Below are 27,286 nucleotides of genomic sequence, written 5' to 3' on the forward strand. Positions count from 1 at the left end.
CATGCTTTTCATTGAGTCTTCGAACAAAGTATGTTATTTTTTTATGTTATATGAAAATATACGTATAAATAGAGCGCCTGGTGCAAAAAAGTCAAAATCGTCAAAAAGTAACATGGGACAACTATGCTTATAACGGCAGTGTTTACCCTAGGCTTTCCATATTTATCCTGTTTGAACACTTCAGAAGATTACGGCACTGATTGTTTCTGTTTTTTTATTTTTATTTTTATAGGTGATCATTCCTAAGAAAAAAAAAAGCAAATAAGGCGTAAATCCTTTACATTGAGTGAATTAAAAGTGGGTACAGCTACTCTAGGATATTCCGTAGCGGTCGTCGGTACCGTATGTTGCTACAACTGATACTTTTGAGTGCAGTTGAACCGTTATCAACTGGTGATTAGATTCGATGTATGTAAGTCTAGCGCTTATGATAGCTCCTAACGTCGATCACAACATTTGGATGCATTTCCTCATTTTTTGGTTTTTGATTTTTTTATTAAATAACAAAACAATATTTTCAATTCGGTTTTCATACGCATTCAGAGATTTAGATTAAGATAGAGGACGCACGCCGTTCTAAAAAGTACACCACCACCAAAACACCTCGCTCATCGTATACAACGCGAGCGCGGTGCAGTTTTAGGATCAAACAGGTGCGCCTCCTGAAAGGTTAAAAATTTTTGTACAAACGAAAAACATTTTCCACTAGAAAAAAATAATCAGGAACTACCCTGATCCTTCCTCTCAATGCGTATAAAACCCGATTTTGAAAATATTGCTTCATTATTTAATAAAAAATCAAAAACCAAAAAATGAGGCAATGCATCCAGTTTTACCGTTTTACGTTAAAGAAACTTGCCTTATTAAACCCTACGTTAAAAATAATGTTATTGTGGAGCGGATCTGGTGTGATAGTTAAAGCCCGTGACTATCACGCCGAGGACCTGGGAACGAATCCCACTCATTACAAACTCACTAAATGTGGGTTCTTCCTTCGGAAGGGAAGTAAAGCGGGGGTCCCGAGATGAACTAGCCTAGGGCTAAACGTCTCGTTAGCACAGATAATAAAAAATGTTATTAGAGGTAGGTAACGAATTTTTTTGGTTGGCTCTCTTAAATTCTCTAGGTTTATGGTTATGCCTTATCAGCTAGCAAAATTTCCATTTCCCCTATGCATTGTACCAACACAACGAAACACTTAACTTTTAGTTACCTACTTTAACGGGCCTGACTAGATGCTCGTGCTTATCGTCGATTTTCCGGCCGGCTATCTTAGCGCACGTCTGAGCATATCAAGACTTCACTCTCGTCCGATGATGGTTTCCATTTTACATCACATGCCCCAGTAGAAGACACATTCTACCGTGACGTTACAACGTTTCGACGCCTTTTCGGTCAGATTTTCCACTATAACTCATAAATACGACCGTAAAGCTCAAATATTCGGATTACTTGTAAAATTTGCAATAAATATGATCTGTTGAACATATAGTTTTTCATTGGAAAAGCTGGTTGAAAATGGGAATGAGTAGCGTGACGTTACAACATTGTAACGTCACGATATTAATTCCCATTTTGAACACACTTTTCAAATGAAAACTAACTGTTCAACAGATCATATTTATTGCAAATTTTGCAAGGAATCCGAGTATGCAAAAATATTTGAGGTTTACCGTCGTATTTACAAGCTATAGTAGAAAAGCTAAATTTAATCAAAACGGCGTCAAAACGTTGTAACGTCACGGTAGCATATTGATAGTTATCTATACAGTGATAGACATTCGTTTAGCCGAGGCCAAAAAAATTTCAAAAAAGTGTCAGGAAACTCATACAAAAGATTTTATGATAAAATTTTTTTATCGTTGTGATAGTATATCTAGTACTGTTTTATAAAAATGTGATACATCACACTTACATATACACTGAAACAAAAACGAGGGTAGAATCCCTTCAAATGTCATGTTTTGCCTAGACATTCGTTTAGCCGAATTGAGCAATTTTCAGAATTCCATAATAAAAAACTAACAAATTTCAAAAAATATCCAACAAAATCATTTTGTATGGCGACCTGCATTATAGATCGGCTTGTAAATCATGAATTTGATCGTTTCGGAAGTGTTGCCATATTAATTTTACATGCATCTCATATAAATATGTCATAATATTGTAAAAGTTTCCAAATTGAGATTTGATGTATTTATTTTTATCGGAAGTGTTGCAAAAGAATATAATGAAAGTTTCATATCGAGTGCAGGTTGAAAATTTACGAAAAACAATGTTTTAACAGAAATAAAATAACGCAAACCATCAACAAATCACGTATTTATGTATTTTTTTTGATGAAATATGATGGTTTCACTTGCATAAATCACAGCTTTTACTACTATTACGTCTTCTCATAGCTCCCAATAACTTCTAGGCTGTATTGTGGCTGAAATAATATGCATTGGACGGCTCACATTTCGAGAAATGGCACCGAAAGTATACAAATTTCTAGCATGAACTACTTGTTTCATAATTTAGACGTTCTTTTCAAATAAATCATGTTAAAAATGAATGTGGTTCAAAACTAAGACTCATTTACAATATATTTCTTCAGATTGAATGAAATAAGCCAATTGTTTGACAATATCTTGCATTTTTGTATGAGCATCTGCTATTAAATAAACAGGGTACAAAAATTCTGACACTTTTTGCAGTTCTTTCACTTAGCAGTCTGCTAACTCATTTGGTAATGCTAGTATCAAACAGGTATACTCCACAGGCATTAGAGCACGTCTTTATTTCAACGCAGAACTATTTATTTTAGCTTCTATCAATCCCATTTTAAGGTTCAACCAACCAAAACTCAATATACGTATTTGTTTCATGACATTTTATGCAATAATTTGAACATTTCTAACAATAGTTCTGTGCCATATTCTTAAAACTGCTAATCTAGTTTACGTTTGAGTATTTACAGAAAACATTTTTCTTAAATAAATTTGTTTATCATCGCTTCTCCTTATCGGGACATTTTTTTAATAATATTTCTCTGAATTTCACAAATAAATAAACTTTTAAGGTCAATTATCTCGCTAACACGTCATAAACTAAATGCCTTAGGGTATATCCTCGAAATATACTCACGAAATTGCAAAAAATCTATTGAAAACCAATTTTTCGTTTACCTCGGCTAAACGAATGTCTAGGCAAAAAATGACATTTGACGGGTTTTTACCCTCGTTTTTGTTTCAGTGTATATGTAAGTGTGGTGTATCACATTTTTATAAAACAGTACTAGATATACTATCACTGACATAAAAAAGTTTTATCATAAAATCTTTTGTATGAGTTTCCTGACACTTTTTTGAAATTTTTTTGGCCTCGGCTAAACGAATGTCTATCACTGTATACCTATCGCAAACCACACGGAAGCACATTTATTGTTTAGCTCACGATCACAAATGTAGTCGGCAGACAGCAGCGACTACCGAAGGGCAGCGTATCTAGACTTTCATATATCTCTGTTTCAGCTCTCAGCGTTTTTTTTATTGCAGTAATACGGTTCTTAGTTGAATATCTTAACCAACGAACAGATACGTACGGATAGAGCGAATATTCCTTGTGATATAAGCAAGTCTTCTTGATAAACAAAGTGTATTATTATCCTCCGGAGATTTTCCGTCACCACGCGCGAATACTGTGTGACCTACATTTTTATCAATTTTATCGTGCTACGCAATCAACGCTTTATATTTCGCCGTTTGCACTCCGACTCCCGGCAATAGGTACCCACCCAGCAGCATTCTCTATATTTGTGCCTATGTTTGTCTGTCTCACTGTCGGTCAGTGTGATGGACGCTTCACTATCCGGAGCGGAGCGCGCTCACTGAGGCCACGGTCGCGATATGGCGTGATTTGAATTCGCGCCAGTTAAGCTCTGCTGTATGTGTTAACTAGGCGCTGATAAGTAGGGTGCGTCGAGAAGTTGTCTGAACGGTTGTCAATACTTTTTGCAGAATAACTTTTACACATTAGTCAATTTATGAGAGCTACAGCTAACTTTCACTAAAACTTTGCTGTACAAGCTACATAAAACTTGAATAATAAAAATATTACGGTGTGGCTTATTTTTCAAAAGTAGTTAAAATTGGTATTCGTGTTTTCTCCTTGATTCAAATCCCATAATAAGTGAAAATTCCGATTTTGAGCCAAAATACAGGTGACACAATCGCCTACAAGTTGGATTTTCGAGTAATACTATGTGTCTGTCACCTTAAATCTAATAAATTTAACCTTTTTCAGCCGGTTTTCATTTTTAAGCATTTGGATTCCTTTGGAATTCAGCTTTCTGATAAGTTTGTAGATTACAGAAGTTTACTAAAACTCCAAAAAATATAAGTACAGGCTGGTTCCCTAAATGTTGAACACCCGAATGCGTTTTATGCAGTGCCTGACGAGGAGTTTCCAAGGAGATTCAGGGGTGTTTAAGAGGCATATCCGGTGGAGTGCAAGAGCGATTCAAGGGGTTTCAATGGGGCTTTCTGTGGTTCTTTCAGCGATGGGGCTTTCTGTGGTTCTTTCAGGGGGTTTTGGTGCGATTTTAGAGGGCTTTCAGGGGATTTAAACGGGGTTTTCAGGGTTCAGAGAGCTTCCAAGAGGTTTCAGGATTTTCAAGTGGGGAGTTTAGAGGAATGGAAATTAATAAATCATTAAACACCACACGCGAAATAATCCGTTTCCAAAATTCTCAACATTCTTCGATCACGAAATCCAGAACATGCCAGATTTTCATTTACAAATGTACACCATGAATATGATTCACAAAATCTAGAACTTAGTTCCACTGGGCACTCGTAACGCCTCCGTAACGCAGCGTTCGACAGCATTCAACCATATAATCGGGAAACTCGTGGAAACTCCTGAAAACCCCTGAAAGTCCTCAAAAATGTCTCTGAAACTGCCCCCTGAAACCCCTTTGAATCACCATGTTGGTGGTGAAACAAACCAAAAAGAATCGAGCCGGTAGATTTGAAAAGGGTGCCAACGATCGTACTCAACCACTGAACAGTGGCGCGAATTGTCAGACAAAAGAGGCACACAACTTTACCCCTACTGGTAACAGATAATGACATGATCTTGAAAATTTTTGTTGCAGACAAAACGGAAGCTGAATTTGTTGCGTACTTTTCAACTCGTGAATAATCAATTATTACTAACCCAAAGTCGAAACTGTTTGATGATAGATCTTCAGCAGAGTTGCAGTGTTAACCGACTCGAAGTTACCGTTCGAAAATCGCAATGCAAGTCTTAAAAATCTCTAAACTCGTGGTGTACGATGTTTATCCTATTATTTTCAAGTTGGGACAAACTTATGTCGCATTGGGTGGATTGTCGCAACAAATACAGGTTGCGACATTGTCATTATTGTTGCGCGATAGTTGAATTTTGATTCACTGCCACTGAATGAAAGACGTGCGACTATGTTCAACATATCAGGTGTAAACCTGTTTATGATTTCGTAAAGACTGGAAGCCGAAAATTCCCGTAATATATCTACAATCACTATCGTACTGCCCCCACTTGGATAACAAACTCATATGACTTTTCATCACTAAGTTAACGTTATGAATAGTCATTATTTTCTATGTACTTCCAAAAATTAAAATGCGAATTTTTATGTCAATGTGGGAAAAAATCCAAACCATGGGATGCTATTCAAAGTACCTGCATAACAGTCCCATCATGAATTCTTGTGTCATGTAACAAAAAACTGTTTTTTTTAGTTATCGTAATATTTTCCATAGTTGTGTACTCAGGTGCAAAGCAATCTGTGAAAGTTCCGAGATGATCGAAATATTTTTCAAATTATAGCGATTTTTCAAAGTTTTATATGGAAACATGTTTTCAAACTTCATATGCCATTTTCTCAATTCATACTTTTTACAAATGGGACTGTTATGCGAGTGGGGGCGGCGCACTTCACTTGTAATTCCTTCCGGTCTAATCAGGATTCTTCCCGGGATTTCTCTTAGGTTTCCGTTAGGGGTTCCTTTTGGAGTTGCTCACAAGAATCTCTCAGGCATTTCTCCCGGATTTTCTTTCGGGATTTCTCCAGGATTCTTTCAGGGATTGCTCCCAGGAGTCTCCTGGGATTTCTTCCGGGATTCCTTCATTGATTCCGGAATTCCTTTAATGATTTCCCCCTGGATCCCTACAGAGATTTCTCGGTTATTTCCAAGAATAAAGGGTGTCCACGATGAAATTGGCACACAGAAAATATTGTATAACTTTTGATTGCGTTCGCCAAAATAGCTAATTTTTTGACCATGAATAGTATATTATGTGTAGCTAATACCATAAAATTTTCATTAAAATCGGTTGAGTATTGGCGCAGATATTGTCGATATCATAAAATGAGATTTTAGAAAATTTGGGCACCCATTTCAAAAAATTGCTTATGCTATAACTTTTTTGTTACCTCATCAAAACGTTTGAAATTTTCACTCGATATTCTTAACATAGTATCAATTAAGTGGTAAAAATTTGATCGAAATCGGTTCAGTAATTTTTCTAGTAAATTTCCAAAGCTCAAATCGTAGGTAAATTTTAGGTACTTTTTGACCAATTTTAGTTCCGCGTGCACTATTTTGACTGTAGAACTGGTAACACTGTCCCGATTTTTATAAAACTTTGACAGTGTAAAATTGTTGTGTTAAACTGTTTACTGTGGAAATTTCAGCCATTTTTGTTGAGTACTTTCAAAGTAAAGAGCAGTTTGAATTTCACTATACCAAAAACCACATCTGCTTATTGTGACATAGTGCGACATATATGGCTATAACTTTTTAACGGTATGATCAAATTGAATGAAATTTTGACAAATTACTTCTACATACATACTTTACGTACATAAAAATTTTCATTGAAATCGGTTCAGTATTTTTGGCGCCAGAGTAGAAACGGCAAAAAAGTGATATTTTCCTAAATGTTTTAGGATTTCTTTTAGGGATTTTAGGGATTTCTTCACAAATGCATCCAAGATTCTTTCAAGGGTCCCTTCATTGATATATTCACCGACTCTTCCAGAGATTCTTTCAGAAATGCCTCCAGGAATCTCTCAGAGAAGTCTTCGGGGATTCATAGCTGTATACTTTCCGGAATCCTCCCAGGATTCCTTCAGGGATTTCTCTCTGGATTCCTTCAGGGATTCTTCCCGGGATTCGTCCTGGAATACTTCCCCATGGGATTCCTTTATTGATACCTTTTGGGATTGTTTCAGGGCTTCCTTCAGGGATTTAATTCAGGATTCCTTCATGTATATCTATCGGAATTCCTTTATTGATCCCTCTTGGGATTCCTTCAGGGGTTCCTCAAAAATGCTTTAAGAGATTTCTCCCGGAATTTCTTTTGGGATTCACCGCGGTATTCTTACAGGGATTTCCTCTGGGATTACTTCATTGATCCTCACAGAATTCCTGCTTGCAATCCTTCAGGAATTTATCCCTTTATTTCTTCGTGTGTTTCTTTCGGGATTCCTTCCGAGATTCTTTCAGAGATTCCTTCACAATTGCATCTAAGATTCTTTCAGGGATTCCTCCAATGGTCCCTTCACGGACTCTTCCCGAAAATTTTCCAGGGATTCTTTCAGGAATGTCTCCAGGATTCTTGCAGGTATTCCTCACCGGATTCCTTTACGTATTTATCGCGGTATTCTTCCAGGGGTTCCTCTCAGAAGGAAGGTTTCTCTTAAGAGATTTCCCCTCGGACACCTTCGTGAATTTCTCTCTGGATTCATTCCGAGATTCTGCCCGGGATTCTTCCTGCCACGGGTGCTCTTGGGAATTCTTAATTGATTCCTCTCGGGATTCCTTCAGAGGTTCCTCCAGGGATATCACCTGGGATTCATTCAAGGATTTCTCCCGAGATTCCTTCAGGGATTTCTCCGGATTCTTTCAAACATTTCTCCCGGGATTCCTTCAGGATTTTCTTCATTGATTTCTCCCGAGATTTCTTCATGGATTCCACTCGATTCTTTCAGTGATTCTTTCATGGATTCCTTCAGAGATTTCACTTGGGATTCCTTCACGGATTTCTTCCTTCCGTGATTCCTTATTTGATCCCTCCCGGGATTTCATCACGTATTCCTCTTGAGTCCGAATTCTTTCAACGATTCTTTCGAGGATTTCTCCAGAGATTCATTCCGGGACTTCTTCAGGAATTTCACCTGGGATTCCTTCAGGGATTTCACCCGGGAGTCTTCAAATGATTTCTGTTGGGAATCCTTCCTCCCGAGGTTCCTTTGGGCTCCTCTCGTGTCCCGATTCTTTTAGAAATTTTTCAAGGATTCATTCAGGATTGTTTCATGGATTCCTCCCAGGATTCCTTCAGAGATTTCTCACGGATTCCTTCCGAGATTCTTTTCGGGATTCTTTCCGGGATTTGTCTACGGTTTTCTCCTGGGATTTCTTTATTGATTCCTCTTGGAACTCCTCCAGAGATTCTTCCAGGATTATTCCAGGGATTTCTCCAGTGAACTCTTTCTGAGGTTCCTCGCAGCATTCCTTCAGGGATTCTTTCAGGTATTCATCCAAGATTTAAGAAATTTCTTCAGGGAATCCTCGCGCAATTACTTCAGGGATTTCTCGCGGGATTCTGTCAGAGATTTCTTCTGAGATTTCTCCCGAGATTTCTTCACTGGATTCCTCCCAAGTCCCGATCGTTTCAGCGATTCCTTCGTAGGAGGATTTGTTCAGGATTTTTTTAGAAAGATTTGTTCAGGAATTCCTCCAGCGATTTTCTCCGGGATCCCTTCAGGTATTCCTTCAGAGATTTCTCACGGATCTTTTCCGAGATTCTTTTTACTATTGGAATTCCTCCCCGGTTTCTTTTATTGGTGCCTCTAGGAATTCCTCCAGGGGCTCCTTCAAAGATTCCTTCAGCGATACCTCCACGATTTTTTCAGAGATAACTCCAGGGATTCCTTCCGGGATTCCATCAGAAATTTCTCACAGGATTCCTGCTGGGATTCCTTACGAGATTCTTTCAGAAGTTCCATCAGATTTTTTTTTTTTTTTTTTAGGAATTCTCTCAACGATTCCTGCAGGATTCATTCAGGGATTCCTTCAAGGGCTCCTTCAGTGATTTCTCATGGGATACCCAGGGACCCTTTCAGGGATTCCTCCAAGATTATATTGGAGATTGCTTCACGATTTGCTCCTGGGATTCCGTCAGGGATTCCTCCCGTGATTCCTACCGTTACTCCTCCCGGCATTTTTCCTGAGATTGATTTTCTCCAGATAATCTTCCCAGAGTTCTTGCGAGAATTTCTCCTACTTTGATAGTGTAACAAGCTATATATTAGGTATCATAAATTTGCTAAGAGGAAGGGCAGGGATATGTAAAAAAGAAAAAAAAATGCAACGTAATTTTATTATACAAAAATCTGGGCCGACCGGGAATTAACACAGACACTCTCTCATCGTGATAAGCAAATAAGTGTGGTACAGTGAAAAAATGAGAGATTTTTGAACCGGATAGGCATTTCTGTAAAAAAAACCCTGATGTCATCAGGCAGATTTTTTTTTTAATTTTTGATATTTCTGGACCAAACTAGGAGTTACTCTTTTTATGTCATTTGAATCCAACGAATTCCAGTTTACAACAACTTTCTAAAAATAAGCCACACCCTAAGTAACATTCGCTATACGATCAATTTTTCGACGCACTGTTGATCGTTCCAGTAACTCGTCGTCAGCGCTCTAGCAAATTTATGGCGCAGATTGCCGCATAGCGACTAATACCGCGCCAAAGGCCAACGGTCAGCAGCAGCGTTTTCCTTTTCGTGTAGAACCAAGTCAACGATTGTCGATACGACACGTCTTATCAAGTCGACTTGTGGCGTGCCCTAATCGTAAAAATTGCACAGAAATGGAAAGCAAATACTCTGCTGTGAAGTCTTGGGGTTAGAAATTATGAACCGATGATGACGCCGTCTAACGGTGACAACACGCATATTCTAATTAGCCGTTAGCTTTGCCTGAGTTTAGTTTCGTTCAATAGTTCAGTGAATAATAACCCGTATGGATCCGTTTATATAGTGACCACCATTCCCCATGATTAAATCGCTCAACAGAAGCAGCCATGAATCGCTTGCCGTAACCTTAAAAACACCGATCATCACCTGTAATGCAACCTGTAACCTCATGTGTATCTCTCTCTTCATTATCTCTCTCTTCCCCGCTCGTTTTCGTTGCGTTCTCATATCTACGTTTTACTCCACTAAACCCACCAACCCCATGCTCCCTCGCCCCCTTCATGCCATTACGCTATTACGCCAAACTTCTAGATATTCGGAAACTTTGAACTGTGGACCTCCATGTCCGTGATGACGGTCGTCTGCGGCACCTGGTCGCTGATGCACTTCTTCGCAGTGATACGAGCCGGCGGCGTCGGCAAAAACGGATCTACCGTAGCCGTAAGTTTTACCCGATTCGAATACCTCTATTCCTCTCGCTCTCTCTCTCTCGTTCGATGTAGTTATACCGTAGCCTTGAAATTACCTTCTGTCCTTGAAATTACCTTACTCGATCAAAAAAACGCCTTCCATTTACCCGTTCTTTCCCTAAATCGAAAACCTATTACCTACTTCACAAAATTCAATTTCATCTGCTTTACTGTTAGAATATCAACTTGCGTGACTACTGACGAAACTCAGTTTGTGTTAACAGCAGATCGCTTCTTCATCTAAGAATCCCTCTTATAATGGATGGATGGATGTTACCACATGGAACACACGAAGTACGGAAACACCCATTGACATGTAGTTCATTTGCTAATAGCTTATTGGAAATCCATAATGTTCACTATCGCTTTGAATTGAATTGAAACTGACAATCGTTGTACTGGTCTTAGAACGACGTCATCGTTTTTTCGAAACGATCGTTACGATAAGACCTTAGGGGCAGCTATCTACTGATGAATCTGGAAATCCGGGGGGAGTTTTGGCTTGGTAGTCACAAGAGCAATTCAACGATCGGCTATTCTCCTACATCCTACATGTTTCGATGTGTATCATAGCTTCTTCAGGGGGTTTGAAGTGTTCATCGCTTTCGTTCTGAAAAGCTTTGTGGAAGCATAATCCGTCTGAAACAATGATTAAAAAAAAGACGTTGAAGTTGACTTCTTGAGTACTAAATCTATTTTTACCGAATTCTATTCGAACTTACTTGTTATTAGTAAGCGAGCAAAATTTGAAAAAAAAACATAATTAGTTTTCTAAATGCTTTTAAATTATTGTGTTGGACGGATTAAGCTTTGATAGAACTTTTCAGAACGAAAGCAACAACACTTCTAACTCCCCGAAGAAGATATAATACACATTGAGACGTCGGATCAAGGAGAATATTTGATCGTTTGATTGCATTTGCGCCTGCCATGCCAAAAATCCTCCCAGGTTTCCAGATACGACCGCAAAATTTGTTAAACGTAACACCTGCAAATCAATAAAAGAAATGCAAGATTTGTGTTGAGTCAGCCACCAGCAAATGAATGCAACTACAAGTCCATGAATACTTCCTTCTCGCGTTCTTATGAATCTTTGTGATCTGTAATAATTGACTGTATCATTCCGTATGATTGTAACTAATAGCTCACTGTCTGACTGTTTTCATTAGAAACCAACTGAAATGCATGAGAATGAACGTATGAGTAATGTGTATAGTTATGATCTGAAACATTATAACCTCTGTCTGCATGCGTTTCGGAGGATTAAAGTGAAGCTGTGATATGTTCAAATCAGTATATTAAAATGAAATCGTCAACATAGTCTTGACCAGTCCCTTTGAATCACGTGAACACCTTAGTCAAACTCAATATCTGGTAGGATCAAACAACCTGACGCATGACTTGCATGGTTTAACAGTTGATCAATAAGATAAGTTAGATACTGTCCCATTCGACCTTTTGTTCATTCGACCTTTTGTCCTTTCGACCTTTTGTCCTTTCGACCTTTTGTCCATTCGACCTTTTGTCCTTCGACCTGATGTCTTTCGACCTTTTGTCATAGATTCTTCAACGTACTTTACCTGATCATTCACATCGATTTCAAAATCAAAGAGACGCAAATATCGAACGTCATTGCGGTTTAGCCTTTCCGTGAGAAGAACAATAGGGTAAAAGCACTAGACTTCGCCACTACTCTAGTCTTCGCTCCCTCCGTACAAATTCCATTTTTATAATATGAAGTGGCGAAGATTAGAGCAGAATTTTAGGGGGGGGGGCGAAGTCTAGTGTTTTTACCCTAGATGTTTTGCTCGGACTTACCGCAAGGCCATATTGGCGACACATACCTGAAAAGCACTTTGAATCAGGTCGAAAAGTGTACTAATGCACAAACCAACTAACAATGTTAGTCATAGTCATCGGCAAAACCATAAGTAGAAAAATTGCCTCAATGGAGTATCTGCTACGATGTTCCACAAAAGGGGTGACAAGACTCCCCCTTGGGGGCATCCACAAACACTCAATTTCCAAATCGTTGCTTGACGCAATGTCGAGAAGAGATGTCGTTTTATAAGCATTTGATGAATCCAAATGGAAATCCTTACTGATATACCATGACACCGTGCGGCTTCCAATATGGCATCGAAAGGCACACTCGATTTCTAAGAAAACATCCAAGCAGGATTGCGTTTGAGCGAATGTCTTCTCGATATCGTAAACAACTTGGTGTAAGTCACTGTTGACTTATCACATTGCTAGGCATATTGGTTCACATGAAGAGGCATGTTAGCCAAATGAACATCACGAACGTGATGATCAAACCGTTAGGCCTGGAACTTTTTGCTTCTTCATACGACGTACATCCCACTTTCGGAATAAACTTTACAGTAATATCCCGCCAAGATTAGGGAATATACCCTGTAGCGAAACTGCAAACAAGTAGTTTTCTCAAAACATGTTTGAAATAATCAAATCCTTTCTGAAGCAAAATAGAATACATCCCATCTAATCCAGGAGATTTGAAAGGAGCAAAGCTATTTAGTGCTCACTCAATCGATTATATAGTTACAATACTCCGTGCCGAAGCCAGAAAATCATAGCCACTAGCAAAGACATCAGGTTAATCCGAAGATGTAATATCCACACATCCAGGGCAATGTGTACTGAATAAACATTCCAGAACTTCCTCATCAGAAGTCATTGTCATTTGGCAAACGGAGTTCGTTCAATCAGAAATCCTTAGATTTTGCAAGGATTTTGTTCAACCGACTGACTTCACTCAAACTGGAACCATTTGTACAAATGTTTTTCCAGTCGGATCGTTCAGCAGATGGGAGAGCTTTCTTGAAGACCTTTCCAGCCGACATTAAAGTCTCCGATTCAGCCGAACGTCGTCTTTTCCAACTCTTTCTACATTGTTTCCTGGACTTCGCCAGATCAAAAATCCACCAAAGGATTACGCTTGTGGTCTTCACAGACCACAGAAGATATGCTTCTTCAAAAGCTCCCATGATGAAGGTCGTTGTAGTATCGACGGCACCATCTAAATCACTAGGAGTGTCAATGGATGGTGAGTATCCATGAATTTTAGCAGCAACATTCACATGTTCAAAAAAGATGTATGTAGGCGATGATCACATAAAGATTCTTTATCTGACACATGCCAACTGGTCATTTCGTGACTAATTCTGCTACAGTGAAATGTTATGCCGAACACTTCCTCTCTAGTAGATACCATGAAGGTTGGGCGGTTTCCTACACACTAAAATGAGCTCGCCAAACGCCGGCACCGCCGTGGCTCAGAAAGTATTTATACTAAATCTCGGTAAAAAAATACGTTTGTTAGCTGAATTTCGGCAAAACATTTCCTGGATCTCAGCAAACAAACAACAGTTTGCTGAGAGCTCGGCGGTGCCAATCTTGGTAAAAAAGAAGAAAAAATGCCGAGATTCGGCGAAAAAAAAAATAGGTGTTTATGTTAAGTAATCCAAGATTTGTCCTACTTAAGTATTCTATCAAACTGGAGCCTCTCAAGTTAATGTCTGAGCTGCCACAGATGATATGGTGAGCATTAGCATCACTGCCAACAATTAGCGGAAGGCCTTTTGAAGCACAGTATGCGATGACTTGTTTGAAAGCATCCTTAGGGGTTGGTTTATCATGCGATAAATAAATCGAACAATAGACGCATTTAATGTTCAGGTTTTCAACAGATACATGTGTGGTGGTTAATTCAGAGACGAGTGTAGCAACGATCACGTGGTTGACAAGCACACATGCTCGAGGCATGACACGCGAGTTTGTCATTTCATTTTTACTGAAAGTAGCAAACACCGGGTTCACAAAGTTTCCTAGATAGCAATTCCCCTTGCAAAAGCACGGTTCTTGGACTATTTAAAGCAACTTGGGCTGTACCATTTTGCATAAGTCTGCAAAGATTGATCGTTGCTGTTCTTTTATGCTGAAGATTGATCTGAGCTATCCTAACCGTAGCCACTACCCAAAATAGGCAAGATTATACTCTTTACAAACACAGCACAAAAAAGAACAACAGCAATAAAACCAGATGGGTATCCATTGGGAAACACCGAAGGCAAGGATACGCTGAATACACTGTGTGAATCGCATAATGCGAAACCATATACAAATACAAGTCGGGCTCGATTACCCGGAGTCGGGTTCCTAAGCTTCCCATACATATATCTAGAGAGAGGAATGTTGTATGAAATTTTAACATTTTATGAAGCCAACTATGATAAGTAATCAGTCAAAATTTCAGCTTCATACGACATTGCGTTCCCCAGATATAGAGCATGGCCACCCAGTAATGTAACAACTTCATTCTGGTCTATTCCGGAAAAAAATCAACGGATTTGAATGCGGTTTTAATTCAAATGCATATAATTCATTATATTTTACGAAAAAAATGCTAAACAAATTATTCGTCATGGTTTCGAAGGAATTTTCGAACTTTTCCCTTAATACGACCCATTAGGCGGCGCACAACAGTATCGTCTACTGTTTTGGCGATTTTATCCCACCAAATTTTCATCTGAGCAGCCGTTTTGATGACTGCACTTTTTGTCTTCAGTTTCCGCTTCATAATTGCCCAATAGTTTTCAATGGGCCTGAACTGAGGACAATTGGGCGGGTTGATTGTTTTCGGAATACACTGGACATCGTTGTCGTTGTAGCATTTTAGTACTTCCTGGCTGTAGTGGCAACTCGCAAGATCCGGCCAAAATACCACTGGACCATCATGAGACTGGATGAAGGGCAGAATTCGCTTCTGGAGGCATTTGGTTTTGTAAACCTCCGAGTTCATCGTTCTCTCGGTGATGAAAACCTTTGTCTTCAGACCACAGCTGCAAATTCCCTGCCAAATCATGTATTTGCGGACGAACTTGAACCTTCCAGGGACACCTCCTCGAGCCTTCGCCTTGTAAAATTTTGGTCCCGGAAGCTGTCGGAAGTCGGCCTTTACATAGGTTTCATCATCCATCAGGATGCACCCAACAGGCTTCGTCAGTAGGCTGTCATACAGTTTCCGAGCTCGGTTTCGATCCACGGAATTTTGCCTACTTGCTCGGTATGCATGTAGGCCTGCGCGATAGCGAATTCTCTGCACAGTACTTCGGGTGACACCATACTTTTTTACTCAAATCGCGGTCTGACATACCCGGATTGCCTTTGATGGACCTCACGACTTTTCCATGAATCTGACGATTAGTAGTTCCACTCCGGCGTTTACTCTGCGGCTTCCGAGTCGTCGTCAATGTTTCCTTGTACCTTTTTAGCACACGCCACACGGTGTTTCTTGAAAAATTCAACACTTTAGCCAGCTGGGAAGCGGACCACGTTGGATTCTCAAGATGACTGTGCACGATTTTATTTCTGCGCTCCTCTTGCATGGTGCCTATCTAACACCATTGGGTTTTAGAATCGCATTTATCCGATAGACACGGATGAAGTGGCTTGCCGAGTGACGAGATCTTTAATGGTGGCTCCAGAGAGGATTCGAACTAGTAGATTTAAGAATCAAATATTGTAAAATGGATTCATTGAAGCTACATCACCTTTGCTACCAACACCACCGTTGAACCCACGCTGTCTACCATCTTTGCACGCCGGCTCTCCTAATGGATCTTTCAAGAGCAATGTTAAACAACAAGTTCGGCAGCGCATAACCCTGCCTCAATCCATCCAAGGTTACGAATGACGTCGAATTCTCATTCGCAACTCGCACACTTGATTTCGATCCATCAAACGTTGCACGAATTAGCCTAATCAGTTTCGTTAGAAAACCATGTATTTCGTTCAGCAGTTAAGCACAGGCCCCACGTTGATCGGCCCACGAAAACCAGCTTGGTATTCGCCGACGAAGGACCCCTGTAACGGAGTCAATCTGTTGAACAGAATACGTGAAATAAAGAAAGAAGAGGACGTCATGTGTTTGTAGTTTTAAGAGATTTTAAGGTAAAGATATAATGAAGCCACGCCCCGATTTTTTAAAAATGCAAATCTAATGAACCAAATGATGGTATGTGTGATCGATTGGTCTCCACCAATTCTTCAGATTTGTGCTCTTGAAAATTCAGGGTATGGCTTCGTCATATCTTCACCTTAAACTGAGCGTGTGGACTTACATGAGCTGTGCTCCAAAAAGCTTTCGAAGAACCTGTTGTTGAAAGAATTTGCATGTGTACAATGTACATGTTATGCGCGTATTTTTTTATAAGTAAGGCATGAACCCCTTAAGAAATGTGTAGCATGTTCTCGTTGTGTGCTAATAAGAATGAATATTTTAAGTGATACAAAACACTTCAAACTCAAAATATTGCAAACTAATCTTAAACTAGACTATCACATAGTAGACGATGACATGCATGAATAGTGTATATTGTTCAGGATATGATTATCGAAAATATTCAAGAAAATCCTGATATAGATCTGGCCCCACAAGTCTTACGGCCATTTTGTGAAACTCCTAAACATCTTTTATAATAAACGTATTTTGAAAATCCCATTCAATTTTTGAGTATAAACTTAAATCCAAAGTATAATGCTCTACTTACCGTGCATTTGTCGTCGTTTCATCTATTTCAAAATAATGAACTTTTGTAGTCAAATAACCTATAAATATGTCATAAGATGAGAAGAGTGAAAAGCACGATGCCGTCAATTACGTTGCGTCCAAAAACAGAATTTTGGGGATTTTTATACTTTTAGGTGCACAACTCAGTTCGTGGAAATTAACTCAATGCATATTCTTTTCTCTATTTCCGCGACGGTCGTATGGTTCCCCTCCATAACCATATATATTCACATATGTGTGTGCGTGTATGTGTGTCCGTATAACCACTGCTAATCACTGCTAAAATCCGTCCGTGTGACTGACCGATGACGGTGGGTGCTACTGACGCGACCTCATCATAATCCCCACATACGTACGCGGTCCAGATTCCAGTCATTGGTGGCACGTGGAACTTGTACACGGTCTGTACGATCTTCTCGCTCGGCTATCTGCAGGTGTTCATCACCTTCTGCCGAACCTTCCACGAAGGGGGCGTTGGTAAAAATGGCTCAACGGTTGCTGTAAGGATCAAACCCAACTGATTATTGTATTTTTTTTTTTAATTGGTTTACCTGTGTTCCTAACATTTTTTGGCCAAATTATTTTTTTATCCGCTCCGCCACTTATCGGGGATCAATGTTTAACACTTAGGTACGTTGAGGAAGTAACTAATTCTGGTCACAAAATGGGTCGCAAAGCAACACACACTTGTAACCCGCGCAATAACTGCTTATCCATAACTGCTACCGCTAGTATCGCTAGCAAACAATAGATAGCGCCACTACCAATTTTAATAATCGTCATGTTTTGGGATTAATTATTGACATGAGACAGCTAATTCACAGATCCGGGCTTATGAAATAACGAAGTCGATCGACCATATTCTTTGGTTTTAATAAGTTCCTCTATATTTTCAACCTCTCCTAACATGGTTTCATCTGTAACAACAACTACCAATACTACCCATGCTGCCTATATTACTGCCACAACCACTGCTATTACTACAAAAAAAACTACTGTCGTCATCACCGCAAACCTAACGCAAAACACAACTTCCAACAACCACTACAAACAACATCTACCAACCAATACAGCTTCCGATGCTGGGTGGCGTCGACATTAAGATAGTGCCACTTTACTTTGCCGTGTTTGTGTTTGGGCTCCTAGCGTATGAAAATGCGTCCGTGATCTTCACGGGCGGCGTCGGCAAGAATGGATCAACCGTTGCCGTAAGGATTGTGTGTGCGTGTCTGTGTGTTATTTGCTCGTGCGTGTGTGTGTATGTTTGTTTCTATTGTGTTAGTTTTTGTTTTGTTTGTGTTTAGCTGGTAATCAGAGTGCGCGGTGCTAACAAGTTACTGCGTTGTGTGTGTTGGTGTGTTTGTCTAGGTAGTAACTTTAATACGTAAGATCATATCGCTCTAACCACATCATCACGAACATCACTATGTCTATTTTGTAACACTAAACGTAATGAAATTCCGATGAATTTCTCACGCTATACTGTATTGTTTGATCTAGGAAAATAATGGTTTATTTTTTTCCCTTTAAATAAATTTAATTGACGCTCAGTCTGTGTGATTCAATTATATTCGTTTGAACAAACGACGATAGGGGAATCGGTATAAAATGTGTCGCTGGTGTAAAACGATGTACCCTATGTTTACCTGTTCGAGTTTGGAAGTGCATTACTTGTCAGCAGTATGGACTGAAATGGAAAATAAGCAATATTCATCACTTCAACAATTTGACATCAAATTGAGTATCTCAAATTTCTTTTTTATCACGGGAAAACCGCTCTATCTCCAATATTAAAAGTAAATGTCATCGGCTACCATCGAAGAGTGCCAATTGATATTCATCATGAATATCAATTGGCATTTTTCGAAGATAGTCGATGACATTGGCCTTCAATATTGAAGTGAGAGCATTTTTTCTGTGACTTTCTTGTAGAACTGGCCAATCCGCACAAGTTTTTCATATACCATATTTTCAGGTTCAGCTTCTGAAAAGAGCTGTAGGGAATGGAGATATGTTGAAATGACATTTTCAGCACTGTTCTATTAGTTATGAACAGCTATTGAACAGTTGAAGTCACGCAGAATGAACATTCTGACTTGATGACGCATTTTATCACAGACCCCTCACACGCTTACCATATCTAGCTGGTTTTGCAGTCGCGGCAATATCAGACAGTCAGCGAGATGCTAAATTGATATGAACTTGACGCTTGAAAGGGCGTCAAGTTGGATTGCGGGAACTACCGCGCGATCACACTACTGAGCGCTGCCTACAAGATACTCTCTCAAATTTTATGCCGCCGTCTATCACCGATTGCAAGAGAGTTCGTGGGGCAATATCAGGCTGGATTTATGGGTGAACGCGCTACAACGGACCAGATGTTCGCCATCCGCCAGGTGTTGCAGAAATGCCGCGAATACAACGTGCCCACACATCACTTGTTCATCGATTTCAAATCGGCGTATGATACAATCGATCGAGAACAGCTATGGCAGATTATGCACGAATACGGATTCCCGGATAAACTGATACGGTTGATCAAGGCGACGATGGATCGAGTGATGTGCGTAGTTCGAGTATCAGGGACACTCTCGAGTCCCTTCGAATCTCGCAGAGGGTTACGGCAAGGTGATGGTCTTTCGTGCTTGCTGTTCAACATTGCTTTGGAGGGTGTAATAAGAAGAGCGGGGATAAACACGAGTGGGACGATTTTCACGAAGTCCGTTCAGCTGCTTGGTTTCGCCGATGATATTGATATTATTGCTCGTAAATTTGAGACGATGGCGGAAACGTACATCCAACTAAAGAGTGAAGCCAGGCGAATCGGATTAGTCATTAATGTGTCGAAAACAAAGTACTTGATGGCAAAGGGCTCCAGGGAGGAATCACCGCGCCCGCCACCCCGAATTCATATCGACGGTGATGAAATCGAGGCGGTTGAAGAATTCGTGTACTTGGGCTCACTGGTGACCGCCGACAACGACACCAGCAGAGAAATTCAGAGGCGCATTGTGGCAGGAAATCGTTCTTACTTTGGACTCCGCAGAACTCTACGATCGAATAAAGTTCGCCGTAACACGAAGTTAACCATCTACAAAACGCTGATTAGACCGGTCGTCCTCTATGGGCACGAAACATGGACCCTACGTGCAGAGGACCAACGCGCCCTTGGAGTTTTCGAACGGAAGGTGTTGCGTACCATCTACGGCGGAGTGCAGATGGAAGACGGGACTTGGAGACGGCGAATGAACCACGAGCTGCATCAGCTGCTGAGAGAACCAACCATCGTCCATACCGCGAAAATCGGGAGGCTACGGTGGGCGGGTCACGTCATCAGGATGTCGGATAGCAACCCGACTAAAATGGTTCTCGAGAGTCATCCGACCGGTACAAGAAGACGTGGAGCGCAGCGAGCTAGGTGGATCGACCAAGTGGAGGACGATCTGCGGACCCTACGCAGAGTGCGGAACTGGAGGCAAACAGCCATGGACCGAGTGGAATGGAGGCGGCTACTATGTACAGCAGAGGCCACCCCGGCCTTAGCCTGACCGGTAAGTAAAAGTTGACGCTTGAAAGCGAGGTATCAGCGTAGATATGAAGCTGTACGAGAAAGTAATTCCGACAGATTCGGTAGAGATTTTGCTCCCGAATTAAAACGTAGCAGGAAGGCGTAATAACATTTTAGTCGAAAATTTTTCATATCATATTTTTTTAATGTAGCTTCTGACCATGTGTTATGTTTATAATTTCGACTGATAAGAAACTGAGATTCAATTTTAATAACTTTCGGAATCGCGGGATATTCATATGCTGTGGCTGTTGTACTCTTACAAAAGAAATAACTCTCGCTTATACCGGCCTGCTTTACATCTTGTCTTTAAAAATGTTTGAGGTGGTGATTTTCCTGAAAGTCCTTGCCAAAAACTAAAGAAATCGCAATTGGTTGCTCAAATTGGTGGACCCCCGTCAACCAAAAGAACCAAAACAATTTCTGTGGACCCTTCGATTCTGATCAATTGTTGGCTCATTTAAATCATTGTGACTTGAAAGTTTCTTTAAAGCCCCCCACGAAACGAAAAATTGGAAAGTTGTGTTGGCCATATTTAATTCGACCGCCATCTTAAATTTTTAGAAAAAAAAACTTTTTTTTGAAGAAAAACTTTTTTTTCACCACCGATTTTCAAAATTGTTGCACCGATCGAAAGCTTTACATTTTTATATCAATGGTCCCATCAATCTAAGCAACCAAAACCATTTTCTATACTTTTGTAACGAGGACTATCAGCATTTTTCACGGTGCTCCATTTACCGTTATTATAAAATAAAATATACCATCAAAATCTGAAACGCCATTCTTTTTATTTATCTATCCTACACCTCTGGACAAATTTTTAAAATCATCGTTGGGCGAATTTTTGAGTTACGCCCTTTTAAAGGGCCTAACCTTTAAAAAATCGAGTTTTCTATAGAATAACACCACATTTCATAACAGAATCATGAATTAAAGGCATCAATAACAGAAATTATCATGAATAACATTGAAATTTGGTAGTATGCATCCAAATGAATATCGGTGGAGTGCATTTTGTATCAAAATTTGTCATTTCGTCAATATACGGTAGAAATTCTTAGGGCCTATAGAAAGCAAACATTACATTGGTGTAACAAATTCAATCAAAAGTATATTGTATTGTGATTCCATATGTCAATAGATATTCATATAACTCTCCGTCAGGGCGATAGTATTTACATGCTCAGCACCAACATTTCAAAAGGACGTAACTGATCTTCAACACAATATCTTCTCCCATAGCAGATCGGATCTCATCTTTCCCAGGACACCAACAACCACTATCGGAAAGAATTGCATTTCCTCCGTCCAGTAGTGGTTGTACATTGCATCGGAGAGATAAAGGTTTGGTTTCGGCAAGCAGTTTCGCCATTTTGAAATGTTAGCACCGATATATTAAGAGCGTACACTCTCTATACAGCAAATCTGCCTTGAAAACAATAGTCAAAGTTTGTCAAAAATATTTGAGCAACCACAAATTAGATAAAAAGAAATATGTCTGTGTGCCACATATCTTAATTTATAAGAATAGATATTCAAAATATCGAAAGGCCAAAAGACAAAAAGTTGGAACAGGCAACAAATAATCAAACATTATATTCTGGGTGAAAATTCTTTCTTCCTTTAAAATATGTAGGTAAGACCTTTTGTCCCTACTAATTCAACTTTTCTATTCTATTGTCTTTCATTTTTAATTTCATTCCTGGAGCAACATTTGAAAAGGGCCCAACAGGTTTTGTGCCTTTTTTCGAAATCGCTTCGAGGGCCTAACAACAGCCCGCCCACGCAAATAAACACCGTTATCCGAAAGATCGATGTTTGCTCTATCTGAAAACTGTCTTAGTTTGTGTGAATAAGTTCATGGGGGCTCAGGAGCGACGTGTGAAGTCATTGTTTACCAACGCTTGTATGCCCTTTTCAAATGTTGCTCCAGATTTGTACGATTTATCTTTTCAGCTTCAGCATTTCAGAAGGGCGTAACTGGTTGATAATACGGCTCCTTCTTCTATGGATGTAGATTGCATGTCACCCCTCTAATGTAAGCCATCGAAAGAGGAGCATTCTTTTTGTCTAGAAGTGCCACGCCACAGTTTTGAAAAAAAGGTGTTGTTTTGGAAAGCAGTTACGCGCTCTTGAAATGCCGAGGCTGAGAAGACAAAACATAGAAAACCAAAAAATAAAATCGAATACAATATTGCGCATTTCGCCGTAGATTATCACACAAAAATGTTCAAAATCGTTAATAGATCGTCGCCAGTACATCATATCGTGTTCGTGTCTTCTACAATAAATGCGGAAAATAGGTAATGACTGACCGCGCAGAAGACACCGAAACGATTAAATGTAACCGCGCATATCTATTTACATTTTTGCATAAATTTGCGCGATAATTTTTCTTGTAATGTATAGTAGGTCGAAAAAAATAAAATTAGTAGGGACAAAAGGTCTTACCTACATATTAACAAAAATGTTCATGCAGCATTTTATGTGATTCAAGCCTGATTCGACTTTTTGTCTATTGGCCTTTCAATGTTTGGGTTTTCTATACTTTTAACTTAAGCCGTTTGGCACACAGTCATATTTCTTTTTGTTTAATTTGTGGTTGCCCATGTTTGACAACCACTACTGGACGGAGGAAATGCAATTCTTTCCGATAGTGGTTGTTGGTGTCCTGGGGAAGATGAGATTCGATCTACAGCTATGGGAAAATATATTGTGTTAAAGATCAGTTACGTCCTTTTGAAATGTTGGTGCTGATATGCATGTAAATACTATCGCCTTGAATATCTATTGACATATGGAATCACAATACAATATACTTTTAATTGAATTTGTTACACCAATGTAATGTTTGCTTTCTATATGCCCTAAGAACTTCTACCGTATATTGACGTAATGACAAATTGTGATACAAAATGCACTCCACGGATATTCATAAGGATGCATACTACCAAATTTCAATGTTGTTCATGATAATTTCTGTTAATGATGCCTTTAATTCATGACTCTGTTATGAAATGTGGTGTTATTCTATAGAAAACTCGATTTTTTAGAGGTTAGGCCCTTTAAAGGGCGTAACTCAAAAATTCGCCCAACGATGATTTTAAAAATTTGTTCAGAGGTGTAGGGTAGATAAATAAAGAGAATGGCGTTTCAGGTTTTGATGGTATATTTTATTTTATAATAACGGTAAATGGAGCACCGTGTTTTTAGGTGTCAATAGTGGTCCGATCTCAGCAAGAGTTACTCAAGATTAACAGGGCAATAGGGTACAGACAAAATGATCGCGACAGGCTAATTATTGCAGAAACTTGCTATATCTTTGTGGGAAATCAACCGATGTTAATGCTTCAAGAATCACCAGATGTGAAAATGTGGGTTTAGTACAAAAGGTTGAAACACAAAGAGCTGGAAGAACAAAAGGCTGAACTGATAATTCAACGCCACATGGTTATGGCAATATTTCTCAAAAGAATAGCCTACATTCAAAAGAAGAGAAAATCTCTGATGATATTATTGGCAACTATAATGCCAACAATCACTGCAACAGCATAACTCGGAAGAAAAGTCCATGTTTAAAGAAGGAGCAATTACCGATTGAAATAACACCAGTCACATTTTGTGGAATTGTGCGACTCATGTAGCCAAAGCGGTAAGTGCGTGGGAATTGAGAAAGTCCATGCTGAGGGTGACCGGTTCCATTCCAGGAACTTTAGGTGATGAAAATTTTCTTGGCTTTGTTGACCATACAGTGTCTTTTTGCCCGCCACATAGAATGCAAAATGGTCATTGGCAAAGGAAACTCTCAGTTAATAACTGTGGAAGTGGTCATAGAACACTAATCTGAGAAGCGGACATTGTTCTAGTTGATGTGTTACGCCAAGAAGAAGAGGATTTGCAATTTTGGTATACATACCATTATTCTATTGATCAATCTCAAACTTATAACTCATTTCATACGATACAGCCTTTTGTGATTTCAGTCTTATGTTACGATTCTATAGTTTCAGCCTTTCGTGTCCAGCTTTTTGTGCATTCAGCCTTTTGTAATTCAGCCTTATGTTATTATCCCGAAAATCTATTGGATATTTCCTGAGATTTCAGGTAAACCTATGGTCGTCGGAGATGTTTCGGATTTTCTGGAGGTATGTCAATTATGTTTTTTTTTACACAGCGTACCGTTTTTCCTGGAGCCAATTTTTGTTTTTGTTTTTTTTTTGCGTGAACTCGAATCATTTTGTCGTACAATGCCGACAAAAGATTCCGTCAAGTATCCGCCCAGATATGACCATATATCCTTTAAGGCAGATCCGCAAGTATGGCCAAATGTCTATTATGAGTATCGAACTTCGGAATTTTGCGAGACGATGGCAGTAAAGACATCTTCAGATCTATCAGAATCCCATAGCATAGCAGGTTTTGCAGACTTTTTAAATAAACAGGGTTAATAGCTAACTGTTGCAAGGCTAAAAACTCGCCAATTGTTGCACACTCCATGCTTTTCTTATGAGGTGTTGAACAGTTGGCAAGATTTTAGCCTTGCAATAATTGGCAATATGCCCCCCGAAGCAGTCGGCAAAAATATGTTTTGTCATAATATTGTCATAACATTGATTTTTATGGCAACTTGTAACCTCATAAAAACAAATGAATTAAAGGTATGCTACGTTTTTATAGCGAAAATACGTTAAATAATGAAAAAAATAACGTATATTCACAGTTATTCCAAGACAACGATGAGAGAGAATAAGAAATTGTTACACTTAGTCTTGTCCGTTCATTCCTGTAGCTTGTGTACCTTCAGGGGGTGGCCAAAATGTTTGGGATAGGCAACTTTTTTTCTCTCACAAAAGAGTTCAACATGCTGTAACTTTTCATAGAGTGCATCAAACATTCTCAAATTTTGACTGTTTGTTAACCTATTATATGTGCATCATTGGTACAAATTTGAGCTCGATTGGTTAATCTTTCGCGAAGCTATAACCGTTTTCGTAAAACACTATTTTTCAGACAGCTTATTTTTGAACTGTCATATCTCAGAAACCAGTGAACTGATTCGAATGAAAATTTGAACGTTCATCAACAATATATTAATGCTTCACAAGTTATTAAAATATTGGTACTTTTTAAACATTTAAAAAAGTTATTAGAAACTTTTTGGGTCTTTCTCGAAAATATGTAAATTTTTTACATCAATGTCATTAAACTTTAGTTTTGATATCCAAAGATTTTCTACTTCTGCTCTCAAGATATTTCTATTTAGATATATTAGAGTCTATTTGGATTGAACGAAGAACACATTTAATATTTTTTGTATGGTATTGTACATTTGACTTATTTTTCTCTATATGGGTGAAAATGTCAAACCGTTATAACTTTATTCGTCGTGAGAAAATATAACATTTTATAATGTCGCATCAAGTATCAATATATTGTTGATAATCGTTCAAATTTTCATTCGATTCGGTGCACTGGTTTCAGAGATATGACATTTCAAAAATTGATTGTTTAAAAAATAGTGTTTCACGAGAACGGTTCTAGCTTCGCGTAAGATTAACCAATCGAGCCCAAAAATGTACCAATTATGCACATATAATAGGTTAACGAACAGTCAAAATTTGAGAATTTTTAATACACTCTATGAGAAGTTACAGCATGTTGAACTTTTTGTGAGAGAAGAAAAAGTTGCCTATCCCAAAAACATTTTGGCCACCCCCTGTACATCGGAGTATTTTCTTTGTATTCCTTCGTGAACCATAGACGCGCCTGGTTATTGAAACTGAACCAACAGAAGGAAGGAAAAACTCAGATTATAGGTATTGAAAAAAAAAAACGGGCATGAAGATAGTATGGTTGGCGCCCCAGACAACCAATTTGCACGTATAATGAAGTTTATGTTCATGTTATACGTACTTTTATGCGGTAAAGTTACATCGCATAAGATGCAGTAAAAGTGACTTATGCGTACAAAAGTGGAGGCGCTATACGTGCATTGACGGAAAAATAATAACGCTTTATGACTTCAGGCGATATCTTATGCGATGAACGGTGTGCACTATTGCGACGTAATATAGCATCTTATGCGACTTAATAATAATCGAAAAAAAAACAATTCTTGTCACCACAGTATCGAACTAAGAACCTTTGGATTTTCGAGCCACACCTCACACTTAACACCAAACACCACTTATGAAACACACTGATTAATTGTCATTACCTTCTAACTTACCTCAGAGTTTGTTGAAACGCACTTGGTTTCCCTGCGCTGTACCGAACAAGCTATCTGGAGCTCAAATGACGAAACGTGATTTCCCGCACAGTTATCACCTCTGTTAATTATCAGATCAACAAAACAAAAATTATGACTTTTTAACTTGTTTTGTAACCATAATGCTGATTGCTAACTTTCTTGTAGCTTTTTGGCACTCTAACAGCACCTCTTTCATTGTTATCACATATCACATCGCAATATATCAACGTTAACAATTCTAGCTTATGCGAGTTTGTATGCACATTTTAACGAGTTTATTTTTACTTCTATGCGATTTAGTTTGTACACACTAATGCGAGTTTAACTGACATAATAAAAAAAAGTACCAAGCGAAGTCGTATAATCATCGCAGTGCGCAATTATG

General features: G+C 39.0%; 1 protein-coding gene across 6 annotated transcripts in view; it reads left to right on the forward strand.

Annotated features, from left to right (window-relative positions):
* LOC109432689 (cholinephosphotransferase 1) overlaps positions 1 to 27,286 on the forward strand; it is a 130,059-nt gene that overhangs the window by 62,656 nt on the left and 40,117 nt on the right. For 2 of the 6 annotated variants that reach the window (XM_062855272.1, XM_062855268.1), the window contains exon 3: positions 17,446 to 17,580. In XM_062855272.1, coding sequence (XP_062711256.1) covers positions 17,446 to 17,580 — 135 coding nt within the window. Of the gene's footprint in view, positions 1 to 10,330; positions 10,460 to 17,445; positions 17,581 to 18,153; positions 18,289 to 27,286 lie in introns of all 6 variants that reach the window. The other 4 variants (XM_062855269.1, XM_062855270.1, XM_062855273.1 and 1 more) reach the window with 2 other exon arrangements.

The sequence above is a fragment of the Aedes albopictus genome, chromosome 3 (assembly GCF_035046485.1).
Source record: "Aedes albopictus strain Foshan chromosome 3, AalbF5, whole genome shotgun sequence".
NCBI lineage: Eukaryota > Metazoa > Arthropoda > Insecta > Diptera > Culicidae > Aedes > Aedes albopictus.